General features: G+C 36.6%; 1 protein-coding gene across 4 annotated transcripts; it reads left to right on the top strand.

The window, feature by feature from the left end:
* Nucleotides 1-2,356: 2,356 nt before the first annotated feature.
* On the top strand, nucleotides 2,357-12,141 carry LOC126759375 (sorbitol dehydrogenase-like). Of its 4 annotated transcripts, XM_050474121.1 has the most exons (6): nucleotides 2,357-2,544; nucleotides 4,490-4,523; nucleotides 4,592-5,280; nucleotides 5,347-5,468; nucleotides 5,532-5,568; nucleotides 11,838-11,996. In XM_050474121.1, exons 1-6 carry the CDS (start codon nucleotides 2,491-2,493, stop codon nucleotides 11,979-11,981), a joined length of 1,080 nt encoding a protein of 359 aa, XP_050330078.1. In that variant the 5' UTR covers nucleotides 2,357-2,490; the 3' UTR covers nucleotides 11,982-11,996. The 4 variants fall into 4 exon arrangements, with proteins under 4 accessions (XP_050330078.1, XP_050330088.1, XP_050330070.1 ...); XM_050474131.1 differs by lacking the exon at nucleotides 11,838-11,996 and having other exon boundaries at nucleotides 2,358-2,544; nucleotides 5,532-5,781; XM_050474113.1 differs by lacking the exons at nucleotides 2,357-2,544; nucleotides 4,490-4,523; nucleotides 4,592-5,280; nucleotides 5,347-5,468; nucleotides 5,532-5,568 and adding exons at nucleotides 9,340-9,690; nucleotides 10,761-10,794; nucleotides 10,868-11,556; nucleotides 11,616-11,737 and having other exon boundaries at nucleotides 11,801-12,141.
* The last annotated feature ends 1,982 nt before the right edge of the window (nucleotides 12,142-14,123 follow it).

Raw genomic sequence — 14,123 nt, 5'->3', positions numbered from 1 at the left:
GCTGTTTGCGCAGCGATTATTTTCCATTTACATATACATACATATAAGTTAATATGTTTACAAATTTACTCAATGAATTTTTATCATACATAATTTTCATTTCACCTTCAGTTCACTATTACTACACGTGAGCTTTATCACGCGTAGTCTAAATTTACAAATTTATAAAAGTATGTGCATACATATACATACATACATATGTATATGTGTATGTAAAATATATTTCTTTTGTTTTTAAACTTTTCCACTCCATCAGCTGAGAGCGTGTATACATATGTATGTATGCATATATGGTAATATGTATGTTTTTGTTTATCTATATAAGTATGTACACCTATAGATTTATAGATAGTTTAAGAACCGGCAGAAAATCCAAGTATTTACACCATTTCTACATAAACAAATATTAACAGATAACATATTGACATATTGGTGTATGTAAATAAATATATATGTATGTATGTACATATACGCTGCTGTTTGAACGAATGACGTACTCACACTTAGTTTTGCATAAAAATAGCTTAAGTCAACTTTAATAAATGTAAGAAGCTTAACGATCTACATATGTACTTACATATGGTGTATAGGGTAAGAGAAATCTTTGGGACACGAAGCCATATCCAAATAAGAAAAAAACATTAACTTTGATTTCACCGAAGGTATAATACACTTCACAGGTGCGTTTCTTACAGCATATAAGGGTATAAAAAGATATTTACATATCTCAATTGTGTTCGGTTAGTTTGTATGGCAGTTATATGCTATAGTGGTTCGATCTGAACAATTTGTTTGGAAATTGTAGTGTTGACTTGGATAATTATCTGTGCTAAATTTAATGAAGATATCTCTTCCAATAAAAAAGTTTCCCATACAAGGATTTCATTTTGATCGATCAGTTTGTACGGCAGCTATATTCTATAATGGTCCGATATCACCTACTCCCCGATAAACGGGCTACTACATCGGCAGAACAAAACGTGCGCGGAATTTCAGATCGATATCTTAAAAACTTATGAGCTAGTTCATCTAAATATAGACGATCAGACTGACGGACTTGACTAAAACGACTCAACTCGTCGAACTGATCTTAGTATATTTACTTTATAGGGCCACCCACGTTTCCTTCTGGGTGCTACAAACTTCATGGTAATTTACCCTGTTGTTTATCAGAGTACCAAAAATTATAAGTTGATATGTAGTTCTCCCAAATTTTATCGAATTTGTATAGCAGATTGACTCAGAAGTTACTCTTAAGAAGTATACTATATATTTACTTGAGGATCCTTACGTTCCGCAAAATTCCCTTTCCAGCAATTTATACCGCCGGAGAGACTCTCCGAACTCTTCTATACGAGGTTCGAAATTCAATACCGTTCAGTGAAACTCCCTAATACGGGCTGTCCTTATAAGCGGACAACTTTCATTAACACAACGTTTTCGTTGTTCCTATAACTGGACATGTTCCAATGGGCGGACATGAGCATTACTTAGGTAATATTTTGTTAAAATTATATCCGATAAACGGACAAGCTTTCATAAAATGTGTCAAGAAAATTGTGTACAATTTATAGTTCTCGATTTTTTAGATTCTAATTCATTTTTGATGTTTTGCGACAGTTGTTTTTAGGAATAATAATATACTTAAAATGGATACAGCAAAGAAATAGACTTGCACTGACGCTGTCTGATTCGCGGTGCCTCAACTGAAACTAATGGGATAATTGCCATTCATTCACTTCTGGCTGACATTGGCTCGTATATATTTAATATGTAGAAAAATAGTTCTGAATTGCAGCTTCTCACTGTAAGTATATATTTTAAACACTCATTTTAGCCACGCCCCCATATGTAGACCGCTCCCTTTGTCGGACAAAAACCCTGCGACGTTGAGTGTCCGGTTTTGAAGAATTTCACCGTACATATGTATAGGCTGGAGATGGATACTTTATATACATACATACATATCTCCAAATGCAATGGTTCATATACATACATATAATAAAACAAGAAAAGCGCTAACCAGATATGCAACGAAACACAGGTGGATCTAATGAATTTAACTGTATTTAAATACGATTGCATTAACTTCTGCGTGTGTTTACAGTCAGAATATCAATTGCTATACTTAGAATTTTTGACTTAATTCGTTTAATATGCTCAACAGTTTAAACAAATGTTTATTTATGTATATTTTAGGTAGTGCTCGATTTTTTTGTGTACATGAGTATATTTATACAATATTTGTGTGTGGATACAGTAACTAGTTAGTACGTAAAAAACACGAAGAGGCGTGCCGAGTGCAGCTCACACCGGCAAAAAACTACGTGACATTGTCAACATTTGACGCTCAACATTCATTAGATTTCAGTTCGTCGGTTGCTTTGCTGCAGAAAAGTCATTTTGTGGGAATTCTTCTACCATTCTTTCAATTACTGTGAATTAAATTTTATATATCGTATTTTTTACTAGAACTGAATAAAAATTAAAATGGCAAACGATAACCTAACAGCAGTATTGTACGGCATCGAGGATTTACGTTTGGTAAGTAGCCAACGGTATTAGATGACATTAGCGAAACTGCGAAGTTATTGATATGATATGAATATTTATTAGTTTTGATTAAAAAATGCATGCTCATGTTGTCGATGGATTATGGCAATATTAAAATTGCTTGCTTATAAATAAATTGAAAATACCCGTTGTTAAATTGGGGAGTTCGAAAAATGTTATTCGAAAAAGAATAGTTATTGGTGGTTTAATTTATATAATTAAAATTAATTAGAATTTGAGTTTTGAATAGATTTAACGAGTCAATAAGAAATGAGCACTATACTAAGAATGGGAAACAAATAGTTTCGAAATTAAAAAAAAAAAAAAACAAGTAAATTGAACAAATGTTGTTTTGTGTTCGCTCTGCTAGCACAGGACAATCGATTGTCCGAAACTCATACCGAATAATATTATCGAATAATAGTGAATTTGTACCCAAAGTGATTCATTATTTGCTTTACGAGTCCTTGTGATTGCAGCGAGTTTCTTTCGGCCATTCAGCGAAAATTGTGTTTATACGAATTTTGACTTGGTTATTCCTAACCACAAAAAATGCTTTAAAAATATCTGCTAACCAAATCCTTTGAAATTATACACCTGGTCGAGTATTAGTAAATGTGCGACCGCTTACTTTAGATTTTCGATCTAAAAGATCGAAAGAAGTTACTCATATCGAAGCTCAATATCCAAGTTCTGGTTTGCAGCCATCTGTCATTAAAGTTATGGTTAACGTGACCAATACTCGTTATTTTTAAACAGATGGCTGTTAACCAGATATAGAGAAAAATAAATTGCCAATTCTTAATAGGCCACATAGAGCCCTCGTCAAAGACAGCGTTGTTGTTATTGTAGCGGTAGAATTCCGCCGAGTTGACAGTCCTTGACCGCATAAAAAATTCGGATCCCTTCCGGTTACGTAGACCCGACTGTCGTGGGAACTGCCAAAGACAGCGTCATATGGGCTGGTATAGTATACAAATGGACCACTTTTGACGCTGTCAATTTGTACTTCAATTTAGTGCTGGGCTGCCCATACTACATATAGAAAATTGTTTTTGCATTGTCATTCAAAACGAGTATATTTATTTCTTGAATAGGTAGAACTGTTTGTTTTGGCTGTGGGCTCGTCTGCGGGTTAATCATACCACCTACTGTGTATATTTATATACGTGTTAGTAAATGTACACAACTGGAATTTTAATTCGGTGCAATCTCTAAAGATTCTCTGATAATACTATAGGACTTAAGAATGTTATAAAATTATACATTTTTGCACTTACGAAAACAGTGGCATAGTTCTGAAGAGCAAATTGTTCAGATATTGTTTTGAGATGTGTTCTTATCTACTAATATGTTCATTAAGAAATGCTAATAGTCTTAGTACTTGAGCTTTTGACTTTTAAGATTAAATATGCTTATTCCATTAATTACTTTATAAGGCCGATTTCTAAAATGCTTTCGTTTGAATCACCAGTTCAGAAACTGATGTACTATGCTGGTTAAACTCCCGGATCTTTGTGGTACTATATAAGGGTCTCTTGAAATTCAGTTTCACTTGGGGTCAAAACAAACTCACAGAGCTCTCCATAGAAGTAGGAAACCAAATCACATATAAGTTTAAGCTTTCCGTCAGACGCGAAAGGTCAACAATGCGATCGCTCGATGATTAGATTTAATCATCATATCTCTCGCATCAGTCTTTAGGATTAGATTATAATTTAATAATCATCCCAATCAGCTGTCCTTAAGTATAGCATGAAACAGTTGACATTTTTACTAATATGATATTGGGATGGGAGTATTTTTTCATCATAAATTAAATTTAGATAGGTTTTTACTTTAGGTTTTAGGTTACTTATTATCTTTAGTAGCTTCTAATTATAAGATACAGACTTATTGCTTAAATTAATAAAAATCTTTAATTTAATTTTTTCAGGAACAACGTCCCATTCCTGAAATTGCTGATGATGGTTGGTATTTCTATCGAATATTTTACACAAAATACACATAATTTTAATAAAAATCAATTTTTTTATAGAGGTGCTCTTAAAAATGGACTCCGTCGGCATCTGTGGTTCTGATGTGCACTATTTGGTACATGGACGCATTGGCGATTTTGTGCTCACAAAACCAATGATCATCGGACACGAAGCATCTGGCATCGTAGCTAAAGTGGGCAAAAAAGTAAAACATCTTGCGGTGGGTGATCGCGTAGCCTGTGAGCCTGGCGTACCTTGCCGTTACTGCGACCATTGCAAAGCCGGCCAATATAACCTCTGTCCCGATATGATTTTCTGTGCGACGCCACCTTATGATGGTAACCTCACACGCTACTATAAACATGCTGCCGATTTCTGCTACAAACTGCCCGACCATGTAACCATGGAGGAGGGTGCATTGCTGGAACCACTCTCGGTTGGTGTACATGCTTGTCGGCGTGCTGGTGTAGGACTTGGTTCGAAGGTGCTGGTATTGGGCGCTGGTCCTATTGGTTTGGTGACACTTTTAGCTGCGCAAGCTATGGGTGCAGAACAAGTCTTGATTACGGATTTGGTGCAACAGCGCTTGGATGTGGCCAAAGAATTGGGTGCCACACATACGCTGCTCATGAATAAAGATGAAAGCGCGGAAGAGGTGGCGAAAAAAGTGCATCAAGTGATGGGTGTTGAACCCGATAAATCAATCGATTGTTGCGGTGCCGAGTCAACCACACGTCTCAGCATTTTTGTAAGCGATTTATATTATTGAAAAAAAATTAGGTTATTTATTAATGCTATAATTGCTTTTGTTTAGGCTACACGTTCAGGCGGTTGCGTTGTTATTGTAGGCATGGGTTCCCCTGAGCCTAAAATACCCTTGATCAATGCCTTGGCACGAGAAGTAGATATACGTGGCGTCTTCCGCTATTGCAATGAGTGAGTTGTAATTGGTTAAGATGTATATTAAAATCAAAATTAAATTTTATATTCATTATATAGCTATCCTGCTGCATTGGCATTAGTTGCGTCCGGTAAGGTGAATGTAAAGCGCTTGATTACTCACCACTTCGATATCACAGAGACGGCCAAAGCATTTGAAACCTCACGCTATGGACACGGTGGTGCCATCAAAGTCATGATACACGTGCAACCCCGAGACACAAATAATAAAGTTTAAGGGAATTTCAATGGAAACTAATAATGGTTAGGATATAATTTTTTTAGTAAAAGAGTTGTTCTTTTTTTATAAGCTTTAAAAGTAAAAAAATAAATATAAATGTATGAACTGATAATTTGTTGTTTTTTACATGAGGAGGAAAATTATATTTATCTTTAATTTATGGGAGGGGGGATAATATATGTTAAATATAAAAATATACATCATCTCTCGGCGCTTAAATTAGTTTTTTTTTAATTTAGAAAAACTCAATGTTAAGAGGGTAGAAACTAGTTAACTAGACTTTAAGGTGTTAAGACTCTTTTTATTTTGTTGGATAGCTTTTGAAGCTTTTCGTTTACCTTATGCGATATTTACCGTTGCTAACCATAATCCTGATACCTTAAGTTTTGGAGGTTTTCATAGTTTATTTATATAGAGTGCTATTTTGATTCATAGCGATAGCACTTTGTTTTCGAATTTTCCATTAAGTCTAAATTTTCAAATCACTTTTTGGAAGGTATCAATTAATAAAAAAAGTCAATATCGATGTTGTTATCGACCAACAGTATTTAAATTTGCTCACACCTATGGCTGTACCAATTAAAAAATTATTGTAGGTCAACAAAAGTCAGAAAATACGTCAAAAGCGTTTCGGTAATATTGAAACATTATAAAATGTATACAAAACGAAACAGCCGATCCAACAAAAAAATAAAATATATTTATGTACTGATAAGAAAGACGTACATATTTGCACTGTTCACTTAGAATTATCTATTAATTGATGATGCAATTTTTAGCTCTCACAGCTTGAGGATCACGAGATCACATTGTTGCTGTCTGAATATATGATTTACTTAACCGTGTGTGGTATATTATATAAAAATTTCGGAAATTTAGGAATTTTTAAAATTTCATGCTATTTGCTTATCTCACATGCTTCGACGTAGCACTTAAGGGATCGTCTCAGTGTGACCCTCCGAAAAATCACTAGTTTGCGTGTTTTTTTAATCTTGATTTTAACTAAACGGTCCAATTTTTTTTTTAAATAAATACATTCATTTCTAATACAAAATGTTTTTTTATTGGGTGTATAATAGTTAAATAAATTGTTGAAATGACACGTAAGAAAAAGATCCTGTACTATGTCCACGATTGCGGCCATAATTTTGCTCTAAAACAAAAATTTCAAAAAGATTATTAAACTGTAGGAAAGTCGCTATCGCGCTATGGAAGCTTTTTTTGTTTTTGAATTTGACAAAATGGCGGCGGTTTGAAGAAAAAGTATCGAATTTTACTCTTTTTTTCGACAGTTTTTCGTAGAAAAAAATAGGAAGATTTAAAAAAAAATAGAAGGTTCCATAGCGCAAGAGCGAATGACGTTAAAAATCCAAAAATCCATCTCCAAAACTACAAAACTTTTCCTTTGAGAGTGGAAATCGTTTTGAGAAACACCATTATGAGAAAAACGCGTTTAAAGATTGGAGTCGCTATGTTCCCCACTCTGTTCCCTTTCTACAAGAAACGCGGTGGCGACCGTAATAATTTCAGTTTCGATTTGTTGGGTGCCTGATTGAGTTCCTCCTCCTATTTAATACAGACATCTTGATGGTTTCATATAAATGGAGATCCATTTAAGGGGTTACATGGGTTTCCTCGGGTAAAAAACCGCCTTTTTCAACAATTGTTTCTCATATAAAAAATTTGACATTTTATTAGAACTTTTTGTTGTTACAAACATACACTATTAACAAAAACCCCATTTCCATTAGCCCCTCGGAAAAAATATGCGCCTGCGTTGGCAGGATAACTCCTTACGGAATCATCTATAATGAAAAAATACGTGTTTTAGTTAAAACCTAAACTTGGACAAAGGTAAAAAAACTGAGCTGAACTCGAATTTGGATCTTCGGCAGACATTTTTACAAAAAAAAAATTCAAATTTCAGTGAAAATGTCGCGACATTTGTTTTTCAAACAGTTGTAATCGAAAATAAATCCTTCGTCCAAGTCTTTAAGAATCGTATTTCAAAGACATGTGTAAATTTGCTAGCCTCAAGCGCACAAGTTCTCAAGGCTGTATCTCCGATACTATTGCTCGGATCATCTTGAAAGTTTAGGACAATATTCTAGAGGTGTTGTAGAATTCGTAGAATTAAATTTAAGACGATAAAAATACAATTTGTGAAACCCGTATTACCCCTTAAAGATTTGCTCATAAATTAGAGAAAATTTTTATCCGTAGTCTGTTTATAAGTTCGCTATAACTAAAGGTATGTTTTTTTATAAAATTTTAAGTTTATTTTAACAGCTCTTGACCGATGCTACGGCTGCTACTACGCCGGTCTCTTTCGACCAATTCAGCGATTTTATCGCAATTTTCGACGACAGGCCTTCCGGAGCGTGGCGCATCTTCGACCACCTCTACACCAGAACGAAAACGTTGAAACCATCGTTGTGCGGTGGAAAGGGAAACTGTATCGGGTCCATAAACTGCACAAATTTTATTGGCGGCTTGAGATGCATTTTTGCCTTTATCGTAGTAGTACTTAAAAGAAACGACAATCAGTCAAACACGTGTTAGCGCGTGAAATGAGCTTTCCAAAAAGGTATAGTATGACCCGATGCGACGAATAAAACTAGAACTACGCACTTTCAGCGCCAACTAGCGAAAATACCGCAAGACTTTTTTGACAACCTATTATGTTATATTTCCAAAACACAATACTGCGTTCACTACTTTGGGCTTAATATTCAGTTTGGCAAACATCGTGCTTTCTTTTTGTAAAGTCATCAGTTATTAGGTTACGCCGACGATATCGGCCGAGTCAGTTGCAACAATAGGACCTTGTGTGCAGCACTCTCTAGCAAAACGAAGCAAAGCAGATGAGTCTGGTAGTAAACAAGGACAAAACGGCTGGGAGAACACATCATTGTTGTCAGTCATAAATTCGAGACAGTGAAAGACTTCGTCAATCTAAGATCCTGCATAAATATAACCAACGACGTTAGCCATAAAATCAATCGATGAAGCACTCTTGCCAACAGGTGCTATTAAGAACGCAGCAGACAATTGAAAAGTGGAGTCCTCTCAAAAAACTGAGGCTCTATAAGTTACTCATAATGTGCATTCCGCTGTATGGTGCGGAAGCATGGACGATGACGAAAAGCTAGTAACATGCGAGAGAAAAGTTCTCCGAAGAATTTTTTTTGTATTTTGTGAATACTTGATTCAATGGAATGATGGTGATATGGACATAGTGCGGCGCATTAAATACAACAGATCCAAAGTCAATGAAAAAATGATGTGCTTGCAGAAGGGGCTAAACTTTAAACATCTAAATGGCGCCGTAGTGCTCTCAATGACGTGTTGAGAGACGACTGGCGAAGACTTATCAATGCTGTCAAGTCTGACACCCGGTTGTAACGACAACCCGATGAAGAATATCATATTAAATGAAATCAGTGGTGAAGGAAATGAGAGGTGTTAGAATAATTCAAAATAACAGCAGATGCCCATTATTTGACAATTTCATCTATAAATAGTGAAAGCCGTTATTGTCATTCAAGCAAATGGTAAATATTTTATGAGCACATCAACCTATCAATCAAGCTGCACTATAAAACTTTTTCGTTTTAATTTTTTCAATAAAAACCTTTTCATCACAAAAGTCTTCACAAAAAAAGCAAATAGTAATAGAGACGAAATGAATCAAATTTAAAGTTCAAACTATTTAATTTAGAAAAATAATTTAAATACAAATGTGGATTTAAATTTTCAAAAATGATTTTGGGTCAATATTCCACCCTTACTTCGCTCAAATGTGTAGCGCCAACGCTTGCCCTCCATTTGCGTCACGTGCCAAAAATTATTGGAGACGTGGTAAAACACTTCAGTTCGAAATGTGCTGGCGGCTCTGATGGCAAAGGTAAGAAATCAAAGAAAGATGAAAAGGATAACCTAACGGCCGTGCTGTATGGCATCGAAGATTTGCGACTGGTAAGCAAACTCAAAGCGATTTCTCAAAACGGAATAAGAAAACTTCACACAAACACAAATTATTTTGACTCCACACTGCTCGCCATGAACATTTGCGACTGTGATGTTCGAGGCAGTTTCTTCCAAATTTTGGGTTGGGGTCAAACCACCACCATTAACTAGTATGACAAAAATCGCTGTACGTGATGAAAAATGTTTGAACTCAAATTCGTAATCTTCTTCTTTACTGGCGTTAAAGTGGTTCTTTACAGTGGTTAAAGCAGAGCTAACGGCGGTGTTGAAGCCACCAATATCAATATCATCGACGGACTTTTATAAAAGATTGTGCCTTCTCGATTCAGCTCTGCAACTAGAATTATTCTCTCCCGCAGTAGATTGAAGAAGTCGAACGTAAGGGGGTCGCCTTGTCTGAAGCTTCGTTTGGTATCGAACGGCTCGGAAAGGTCCTTTACGATCCTGACGGAGCTTTTATTCACCGTCAGTTTACACAGCCGTATTAGTTATTCGGGGACACCAAATTCAGACATAGCGGCATAAAGGCAGTTCCTTTTCGTGCTGTCAAAAACAGCTTTGAAATCGACGAAGAGGTGGTGTGTGTCGATCCTCTTTTCGCGGGTATTTTCCAAGATTTGGCATGGTGAATATCTGGTCGGTTGTTGATTTTCCAGACCTAAATCCACACTGATAAGGTTCAATCAGTTTGTCGACGGTGAGCTTTAATCTTTCACACAGTACGCTCGGTAAAGCCTTTTATGCGATGTTGAGGCGGTTTATTCCACAGTAGTTGGCGCAGATTTGGGGTCTCCCTTTTTTTGGGATTGGGCAGTATCCAATCGTCGGTCATGCTTTCGTCCGACCATATTCAATAAAGAAGCTAATGTATGCTCCATGTTCCGTGGAATGTTCTGTACCCACATGAGACTAGTAAATAAAGACAAAACTGGCTTAAGGATCGCATTCAGAATACTTCTAGCACATTTCATTAGACATTTTACGCCACTTTTTGATTAAAATCAGTTAATTATAAGTATAAGTAATAATTTACGCTTTCTCTTACCTTTACTTTGCAGGAACAACGCCCCATTCCAAAAATTGCTGACGATGGTTGGTATATCGGACGAATATTTAATGCAAACTATTCAGAAATCTAATTGAAAATTTCGTTTGTTTTCCTTAGAAGTGCTCTTGAAAATGGACTGTGTAGGCATCTGTGGTTCTGACGTACATTATTTAGTTCATGGACGCATTGGCGATTTTGTGCTCACAAAACCAATGATCATCGGACACGAAGCATCTGGCATTGTAGCTAAAGTGGGCAAAAAAGTAAAACATCTTGCGGTGGGTGATCGCGTAGCCTGTGAGCCGGGCGTGCCTTGCCGTTACTGCAACTATTGCAAAGCCGGCCAATATAATCTCTGCCTTGGTATGATATTCTGTGCGACACCACCTTATGATGGTAACCTCACACGCTACTATAAACATGCTGCCGATTTCTGCTACAAACTGCCCGATCATATGACTATGGAGGAGGGTGCGCTGTTGGAGCCACTTTCATGTGGTGTACATGCTTGTCGACGTGCTGGTGTAAGGCTCGGTTCGAAAGTACTTGTATTGGGCGCTGGTCCAATTGGTTTGGTGACACTAGCAGCCGCGCAAGCCATGGGTGCCGTACAGGTTATGATCACAGATTTGGTGCAACAGCGATTGGATGTCGCTAAGAAATTGGGTGCCACACATACATTACTCATCAACAAAGATGATTGCGCTGAAGATTTGGCTAAAAAGGTACATAAAATAATGGGTGTTGAACCTGATAAAGCGATCGATTGTTGCGGTGCCGAGTCAACCACACGTTTGAGCGTTTTCGTAAGTGAAATATATAGAATATCGAGTAGGAGTAATAAAATGAATAATTATTTTTTTAGGCTACACGCTCAGGCGGTTGCGTTGTTATTGTAGGTATGGGTGGCGCAGAGTCGAAAGTACCCTTGATAAATGCGTTGGTGCGAGAAGTAGATATACGTGGTGTTTTCCGCTATTGCAATGAGTGCGTTGTAATCGGTTAAGATGTATATTAAAATCAAAATTAAATTTTTATATCCGTTATTAGCTATCCGGCTGCATTGGCACTAGTTGCGTCCGGTAAGGTGAATGTAAAACGCTTGATTACTCACCACTTCGACATCACAGAGACGGCGAAGGCTTTCGAAACTGCACGCCATGGACACGGTGGCGCCATCAAAGTCATGATACACGTGCAACCCAGAGACACAAATAATAAATCTAAGTGAACTTCAATAAAGTAAGAAATGTGGTATAAAATTAGAAAATAATTGTGTTTTAAGTCTAAAACATCGCTGCCAAAGACTTTATTTTACCTAAGGCTGCAAAATTTACAGTAACGACGCAAAGTAAGCTCTGGCTTTAAACTTATTATAGTATTTACGAGGACAAATTCTTACAACTAACGTTCCAGTTTATGCGATATTTACTAGTATTCTTACAAAATGTTTCTCTCGAACAACAAAAGAGCCGCAACATCGGAAGTTATCATTATTCATAGTCGAGAAAAAACTTTGTTTTCTAATCACAAGTCTGTTCCAATAAGAAATATTGCTGTTGCAACTACGCACTGTCATTTAAGAGCTTTATTGTTATAGGTCAAGTTAGAAGATCTGGGATTTTCTCTCGCCTATGTCAATATATCAAGCGGTACTGTAGGTCAATGAAAGTCAAAAAATACGTCAAGAGATTATCGACAGTAATAAAAATTTAAAGACATGTATATATGTATGTAAAAGAACAGTATAAATAAAAAACATACGTATACGATAAGAACGCCTAACCTGTAGTGATTACTGGTAATCAACTCTGTTGCAATTTTTTAGCTGCTAGAACTTGTATAGAACCAGATTGTACAAATAGAACATTGTTGCTTTCTGAATATTTGATATACTAAACAATGTTACTTTTGAAGCTAACTCAGAAATTCTAATAAGAAACGGTACAGTTTTCTGGAAAAACGGTGGGATGTTTCCAATATTTCTGAAGAAGATTGCATGACTGCATGAGACCTTAGTTGAGTCTCTGGCGTATTTAATTATCGATTTATATATAACTCGTCTCGTCAAGGAGGTGCAGCGATTTTCTTGCTGTCGCCGTTTTTTAGCTGGTTTAACAGAAATGAAGTGAATGAACTTCTTCTTCAGTTTTTGGGTTTCAAAATCCCTTGGGCGGTTTTGGTATAACCAACGTGGTACAATAATGTTCTGCATTAGCTTGCTGAAACTGTAGTTGTGAGAGCGTTGAGCCAGATTTGCGATGATGCAGCCAAGCATTTTGAATAGAAACATCGATAAGCCGCGTCAAAACTGGAAACCTACCTTTTTTCTTCTGTCTCCAACCCGGTAAGCAATAATATTTTGCTCCATTCTGCCAACTACACCCATACCAGCGTTGTACCAGGATATAGAATAATAACTTTTCTGTTCTTAACTCAATAAAATCTGCCAACTGTTATAATTGGATTTTCTGCAAAGACGGTGAGAGCAATGGTTACTACCGGCCCATCGCCCTAATCTGGCATTAGCTCTTTCTTCAGCATCAATACAAATTCATTCATTTATTTCCTTACTCACGGAAGTCATGGTATAGATATACCATGTGCTCTTTTCGAACCTCATACTTCTAGCTTTCGTTGTGTTAGGTCTATAAATAAATTTCGAGTGTTTTTTGAGTTAACTTTTCAGACGATTTGAATGACATTGCTTGCGGTGAAGAAGTAGTGCGAGCAATAGAAGTCAAAAAAAGAATGTTTAACTGTTGACTCGAAAAGGCTAGTTTCTATATTTTTATACTCTCGCAACAATGTTGCTAACGAGAGTATTATAGTTTTGTTCACATAACGGTTGTTTGTAAGTCCTAAAACTAAAAGAGTCAGATATAGGGTTATATATACCAAAGTGATCAGGGCGACGAGTAGAGTCGAAATCCGGATGTCTGTCTGTCCGTCCGTCTGTCCGTCCGTCCGTCCGTCTGTCCGTCCGTCCGTGCAAGCTGTAACTTGAGTAAAAATTGAGATATCATGATGAAACTTGGTACACGTATTCCTTGGCTCCATAAGAAGGTTAAGTTCGAAGATGGGCCAAATCGACCCACTGCCACGCCCACAAAATGGCGGAAACCGAAAACCTATAAAGTGTCATAACTAAGCCATAAATAAAGATATTAAAGTGAAATTTGGCACAAAGGATCGCATTAGGGAGGGGCATATTTGGACCCAATTGTTTTGGAAAAGTGGGCGTGGCCCCGCCCCCTACTAAGTTTTTTGTACATATCTCGGAAACTACTATAGCTATGTCAACCAAACTCTACAGAGCCGTTTTTTTAAGGCATTTCCATATACAGTTCAAAAATGGAAGAAATCGGATAAT

Source organism: Bactrocera neohumeralis, chromosome 2 (assembly GCF_024586455.1).
Source record: "Bactrocera neohumeralis isolate Rockhampton chromosome 2, APGP_CSIRO_Bneo_wtdbg2-racon-allhic-juicebox.fasta_v2, whole genome shotgun sequence".
NCBI classification, from domain to species: Eukaryota; Metazoa; Arthropoda; class Insecta; order Diptera; family Tephritidae; genus Bactrocera; species Bactrocera neohumeralis.
The sequence above is the reverse complement of the archived record's forward strand: the minus strand, read 5'-3'. Positions and strand labels throughout refer to the sequence as shown.